The sequence below is a fragment of the Neodiprion fabricii genome, chromosome 3 (assembly GCF_021155785.1).
Source record: "Neodiprion fabricii isolate iyNeoFabr1 chromosome 3, iyNeoFabr1.1, whole genome shotgun sequence".
NCBI classification, from domain to species: domain Eukaryota; kingdom Metazoa; phylum Arthropoda; class Insecta; order Hymenoptera; family Diprionidae; genus Neodiprion; species Neodiprion fabricii.
The window spans coordinates 14,602,122-14,608,593 of record NC_060241.1 but is presented as its reverse complement, the minus strand read 5'-3'; the positions used below and the strand labels follow the sequence as shown (position 1 = coordinate 14,608,593).

At 45.0% G+C, this 6,472-nt stretch overlaps 1 protein-coding gene across 1 annotated transcript; it reads left to right on the top strand.

Annotated features, from left to right (window-relative positions):
- The first annotated feature begins 805 nt into the window (after positions 1 to 805).
- LOC124178267 (jerky protein homolog-like) lies at positions 806 to 5,732 on the top strand. Its single transcript, XM_046561504.1, has 3 exons — positions 806 to 964; positions 2,857 to 3,109; positions 4,936 to 5,732. Exons 1-3 carry the CDS (start codon positions 806 to 808, stop codon positions 5,730 to 5,732), a joined length of 1,209 nt encoding a protein of 402 aa, XP_046417460.1.
- The last annotated feature ends 740 nt before the right edge of the window (positions 5,733 to 6,472 follow it).

Sequence of the window (6,472 nt, the reverse complement as noted above, 5' to 3'; positions counted from 1 at the left end):
ATTTGGGAAAAGCAGGAAAGTGCACCGGTCGCCGGAGGGTAAGACAGGGGAGGAAGGGAAGGCAGAGGGAGGGGGTATACAAGATATGCTAAGGTTGATTAGGGAAGAGCTAAAGATAGGTCTAGAGGAGGTCAAAGGGCAGGGAAGGGGGATCAGGGAAGAAATGGAAAAGATTAAAGGCGAAATGACTAGAAGGGAAGAGCAGTGGGAAGTAGAGAGGGGGGAGATGAAGGAAATGATAAGGGATCTAGGTAAAAGACTAGAAGAGGTAGAAGAGCGGAGAGGGGGGGAGATGGAAAGGGTAAAGGAGAGGCTGTTAGAATTAGAAAAGAAGAGTGCAGAAGGAGGGGGAGAAAGACAGGTACAGGGGAATGCGGAAGTGGCGCAGGTAGCTATAGATAGATTAAAAGAGATGGAGTGGGCCATAGAGAGGAAAGAAAGGGAAGAAAGAAGGGGAAATATAGTAGTGAGAGGAGCGAGACTTGAGAAGGGAAGAGAAAAGGAAGAGTTGAAAAAGATTTTGCAGCTGATAGGGGTAGAGGTCGAGGTAAAGGATATGTGGGTGGTAGGCGCGAAAAAGGGGGGAGAAAAGGGGATATGGATAGCAAGACTAGGAAATAGGGAGCAAAAGAAGCAGGTAATGGGAAGAAAAAGCCTACTCAAAGGGAGGGAGGAGAGAATAGACGAGGATCTCACCTGGGCAGAGAGAAAAATGAAATGGAAGTTGAGGGAGATAGCAGCTAGTGAGGAGAGAAGGGGAAACAGAGTGAGAATAGGGTATGCAAGGATCTGGATAGAAGGGAAAATGTGGAAGTGGGATGAGATAGGAGAGGTGCTTAGAGATGGTACAGGGAGAGCGAGGGAAGGGGGGCAAAGGGAGGGGAGGGGAAAAGTAGGGGAAAGCGATAGGGAAAGGTCAGCAAGCGAGGAGAGACAAGAGGGAAGTACAGAAGCACAGGGAAGGGTACGTAGTGAAAGGCAGTCGGGGGAATGGGTAGTGGGGGGGGACAGAGGCAGGTGGGGAGGGAGATAAGGAGGAGAGAGAGGGGAGTAGGCGAGACAGTAAGGGAGGGGTGGAAAGTAGCTTTTTGGAATGTGGCGGGGCTCGCGAGAAAGGATGAAGATTTCTGGAGGGGGCTAGGGGAGTGGGATGTAATATTTCTAATGGAGACATGGATAGAAAAGAAGGGGTGGGAAAGGATTAGAAATAAGTTGCCAGTAGGGTATAAATGGGAAGTACAGTATGCGGTACGAAAAAATAGGAAGGGAAGAGCAATAGGCGGAATGCTGTCAGGGGTAAGAAGGGAGATAGTAAGTGGGGAGGGAGGGAGGGAAGAGGTAAAAGAGGGCGTGATAACAAGGAAAATAAGTGTAGGGGGGGAAAAATGGGTAGTAGTAGGAATATACATAAATGGAGACCTAAAAGAGAAGATAGGGGAATTGAAGGAGCGGGCAGAAGAGATAGAGGGAGGGGTAAAAGTGTTAGTGGGGGGTGATTTTAATGCCAGGACAGGGCAGGAGGGGGGAGGATGCTGGGGAGAAGGAGAGGAGGAGAGTAGGAGTAGGAAATCAAAGGACAGGAAAATAAACTCGGAAGGTAGGCAGCTGGTGCAATTTTTAGAGGAGGTAGGATGGGCAATAATGAACGGGAACATAGAGGGGGATGAGGAGGGGGAATTTACGTATGTAGGAGGGGCAGGGGTGACAGTGATAGACTACGCTATAGGAGACATCGAGGTGAGGGATAGGGTCAAAAGGATAGAGATTGGGGATAGGGTTGACTCGGATCATCACCCGGTAATAGTGTGGTTGAGGGGGGCAGTGGCTAGGACAAGGAAGGGAAAAAGAGTAGGGGGAACTAGTAGAGGAGACTGGACGGAGGAGGGTAGGATGAGGTTTAAAACAGAAGTCAAATGGGAGGGGATAGGAGAAGTGGATGTAGGGAAAGAGATAGAGAAAAGAATAAGGGAGTTTAGACGAGCCTTAGATGTAGGAGGGAGGGGGAGGGAAGCGAAAAAGGGATGGTGGGATGAGGAATGTAGGCGAAAAAAAGCGGAAGTTAGGCAGAGTCTAAGGAAATGGAGAAAGGGGGAGGGAGAAGGGGACGCGTATAGAAAGGGAAGAAGGGAATATAATAGGCTATGCGAGGAGAGAAAAAAGAAAGAAAATGAGGGATTCATAAAAGAAGCAGCGGAAGCAAAGACAGAAAGCAAGGTATGGGAGATAGTTAATAGGGAAAGAAAGAAGTGGAAGAGGGTGAATGAAGAAATAGGAGATCAGGAGTGGAGGGAGTATTTCATGGGATTATTAGGCGGGGTAGAAAGCAAGGTAACAGAAGGCGGGGAGTCGGTAAATAGGAAGGGGGACGGGGCAGGGGGAGCTGCAGAGGGAAGAGATTAGAAAGGTGATAGGAAAGCTGAGGGATGGAAAGGCACCGGGGGGGGATGGAATAGTTAGCGAGGTATGGAGGTATGGAGGGGAAGAAATGGAGCAGTGGATATGGAAAACATGTAACAGAGTTTGGGTGGGGGAGGGCTGGCCAGAGGATTGGAGGGAGGGATTGATAGCGCCGATAGTTAAGAAGGGGGAGGGGAAGAGGGTAGAAGAGTATAGGGGGGTGACTTTGATGCCAACTCTATACAAGGTGTATGCGATGGCATTAGCGGATAGGTTAGAAAGAGAGGTAGAAGAAAAGGGCTTGATTCCACAAAACCAAACGGGCTTCAGAAAAGGCATGGGCACTATTGACAATATATACGTACTCAATTATTTAATCAATAGGCAGGTGGGAAAGGATAAGGGAAAGATGGTGGCGTTTTTTGTGGACCTGAAAGCTGCTTTTGATTCAGTGAACAGGAAGGTGCTGTGGGAGACTATGGAAAGGAGAGGGGTGAGGGAAGGGCTAAGGGTAAGGATAGAGGAAATTTACAAGGAAACAAAGAGCCGAGTAAGGAGCGGGGGAAAGCTAGGAGAGGCGTTTTGGACAGCGAGGGGGGTAAGGCAGGGATGTCCGCTCAGTCCGCTTGTGTTCAACCTGCTGCTGGCGGACTTAGAAGAGGAAATGGGGAGAGGGAGAAGGGTTGGGGGGGTGGAGTTAGCCGGCGGCAGGGTATGCACTTTAGCCTATGCAGATGACATAGTGTTACTAGCGGAAAGTGAAGAGGAAATGGAGGTAATGATTAGGAAGTTAGAAAGGTATATGGATAGGAAAAGGCTGACGGTAAATGTAGGGAAATCAAAGATTATGAGATTTAGGAAAGGAGGCGGTAGAAGGAAAAACATAGATTGGAGATGGAAAGGGAAAAGGATAGAGGAGGTGAAAGAGTTCAGTTATTTAGGGTATAGAGTGAAGTGCAATGGGGGACAGGAAGCACAGGTGAAAGAGAGAGTACGGAAGGCAGGGGTAGTAATGAGGCAGGTATGGGGAATAGGAAAAAGAAGATTTGGGAGGGATTGGGAAAAAAGGATTTGGTTATTTGACAGGCTAGTATGGACGGTAATAGAGTATGCATCGGAGATATGGGGGTGGAGGGAGTGGAGGGCGGTCGAGGCGGTACAGGATAGATTTTTGAGATGGACATTAGGAGTGGATGGGAGAACACCGGGTTATCTAGTAAGGGAGGAACTGCAGAGGGAGAAACTAAGGATTAGGGCAGGGAGAAGGGCATGGAATTTTGAAAGGAAGCTGGAGCGAGGGGAGGGTAGCGAGTTAGCTAGGAGATGCTGGGAAGAGATAAGGGACAAGGCAGAAGCTGGGAGGCAGGGATCGAGGTGGGAAAGTGAAAGGGAAAGTTTCTTTGCGGAAAGGGGAGTAGAGAGTAGAGAGGTAGTCGCGAGAAGGGAGAGGGGCGAGATGGAGTTTAGGGAAATAGAGGAGAGAGAGAGGGAAGAACAGAGAAAAGAGAGGTGGGAGAAAATAAGGGAATCGAGGTACAACAGATGGTACAGGCTAGTGAAAGGAGAAGGGATACCAGGATATCTGGGAAAGGGATGGGGAGAAAGCAGGTGGATAAGGGTGGCAAGATTTAGATTAGGAAGCGAGATGAAGGAGGCAAGGTACTGGGAAGAAGAGGAAAAGAGAAGGTGTAGGGTGTGCGGGGGGGAGGAGGAAACATGGGAGCACGTATGGGAAAGGTGCGTAGGCTGGGATAGAAGGGAGGAAAGCTGGCAGGAGGTGGTGAGGGAGATGTTAGGTGAGGAGGGGGTGGGAGAAGTCTGGATGAGAGAATTGGAAAGGATCAGGGATGTACAAGAGAATGAAAGAGTGAGAGATGAATGGGAAATGGAAGTCGATTAGGATAAGGACGAATTAGGGAATAGAATAAGGTAAAATAGGATAAGGTTAAGTAAAGATAAGGATAAAAAGTAAGAAAAGGATAAGAGGGAAAGTAAGGGAATGGCAAGGCAATGGCACAGGACACAGGCAATTAGAAATTAAGTAAATTAAGTAAGGATAAGGTAGGAAGTAAGAATTAGGGTAAGAATAGGTTAAGAAAACATGTAAAAAAAAAAATATTGTAAAGGAAGAGGAAAAGGGAAGTCCTTGTAACCCCAAGGGGAACAATAAAGATTACTACTACTACTACCTTATTTCCTCCTTTTTCCTCGTAATTAAGGAATATCTTTGTGTTTTACTCGAAATGTATTGCGAAAAATTGCGACTCTTGTATTTAGATTAGAAACCTGGCCTTTGTGAGGTTTATATGTTTCATTTCATGATTGTTTTTCGGGTTATTCAAAATGGAATTTTCATCATTCTACTTTTTACTTAATTTAGCTTTTTACTTGATTCTGAACTTTCTTTTACTCTCTTTGCTCCGGTTTCAGTTGTAAACAAAAATAGAATTATTTTTTAAATAAATGATCAAAAAAACTAGTAAATAGTTAAATAAAATTGTCCAATAAATGATGATATTTATCTTATGGACTTTTAAGGGGAGAAACTATCAGCCGACGTGGAAGCAGCTAATGTGTATAAAGCAGAATTTGCTGAAATGGTGGCTACAAAAAAACTTGAAAGGTCCCAAGTTTTCAATATGGACGAGAGTGGGCTAGTTTATAAAAGTACCCCCAAGAGGACATTTGTTGCAGCCGATCAGGCACAAGCTGCTGGTGGGAAAAAACAGTTGGAACGGGTTACTATAGTCACGTGTTCTAATGCCGATGGCTCTTTCATGTTGCCTCTAATCTTGATTGGAAAATCAAAAAATCCACGCTGTCTGAGGAACGTGAATAAGGATGAATTGCTAGTTTGGTACCGCAGTCAGACAAACGCGTGGATAAATAAAGAGATTTTTGAGGAATGGTTCACAGATGTTTTTGTTCCAAAAATTGAAAGTTTTCTCAACTCCAAGAACTTACCAAAGACGGCAGTAGTTCTCGTCGACAATTGTCGATCTCATCGATGCGTAAAAATTAACGACATCGAAGTAAATTTTTTTCCGCCAAATGTCACCTCTCTGATTCAGCCTATGGACCAAGGCATTATCCAAACCGTCAAATTACATTACGAGATTAACCTCGTAAATGCAATCGTTGAGGCTCAAAATGAAAACATGACGCTGATCGAGTTTTTGAAGACAATTGACGTGCACAAAGTGATTTTCTGGATTGCTGATGCATGGAAAAAGGTCAAACCCACAACGATGCAGAAATGCTGGAAAAACTTATGGCCCAAGAAAAATCAGAGATGCGTCGACTCAAACGGACGAGGACTCTTTTATTATCGATAATCTCGATATGTTTGTGGGCACTGACGTCACCTTTAAATCGATAACTGCAGACGATCGAGACGTAACCGAGCTATTGAATCTCATGAAAAAAGTCGACGGATATGAAGAGGTAGGCGCCACAACGGTATTAAATTGGATTCAAAAAACCGAAAAACGTAACGTATTATTTTTTTTTGTTTCTTCTTTAAAATTGGCCATGAGCTATGCTCGTTATGCCATCGTCTAGTGAGTATAAACGTTTAATTTTATGTCCATATTATTTTATCCCATTAATCTAAAAGAAGAAACAGTCGATATTTCTGAGGATTAATCTTCGATGGCAGAGTTCGACTGCCTCGAAAATATTCGACCGTCAGCTGAGTGCGTTGTGGAACAAAATGATACTCAACAAGACGAAAACGATTTTCATTACGTCTCGGAATCTTTTACTGTTTTATATGAAAATCTTTAAATGCCCTACTCTCTGTTTTTATGTTCCGCGCACAAAAATCTCGAGCTCGGAGTTTAAGTCGGAGTGGGGGAAGCACTCGAGTGAGGAACTGGGGAAAGTTTCTTATTGCCGGGTTTCTTATTTGGAGGTCGGACTGTAGCGTGGGTCATGTGAAAGTATACACCGCGGGCGTCGAGCGTGTGTTATTTTGAGGTTACTTACTTAGTGGTATGTACTTTCACCAGATTTGCCCTGTATTACAAATTGTATATTCGATAATTCAAGTTTACCGATTTTTTTTTTTTTTTTA

Bases quoted from the DNA above. Each gene is read 5' to 3' on its own strand.
- LOC124178267 (XM_046561504.1), top strand. From the start codon at position 806: ATGTGGAAGTGGGATGAGATAGGAGAGGTGCTTAGAGATGGTACAGGG. The intron at 965-2,856 runs GTACGTAGTGAA...TTCAGTGAACAG, and splicing joins GTACAGAAGCACAGGGAAGG to GAAGGTGCTGTGGGAGACTA. The intron at 3,110-4,935 runs GTATGCACTTTA...TGGACTTTTAAG, and splicing joins TGGAGTTAGCCGGCGGCAGG to GGGAGAAACTATCAGCCGAC.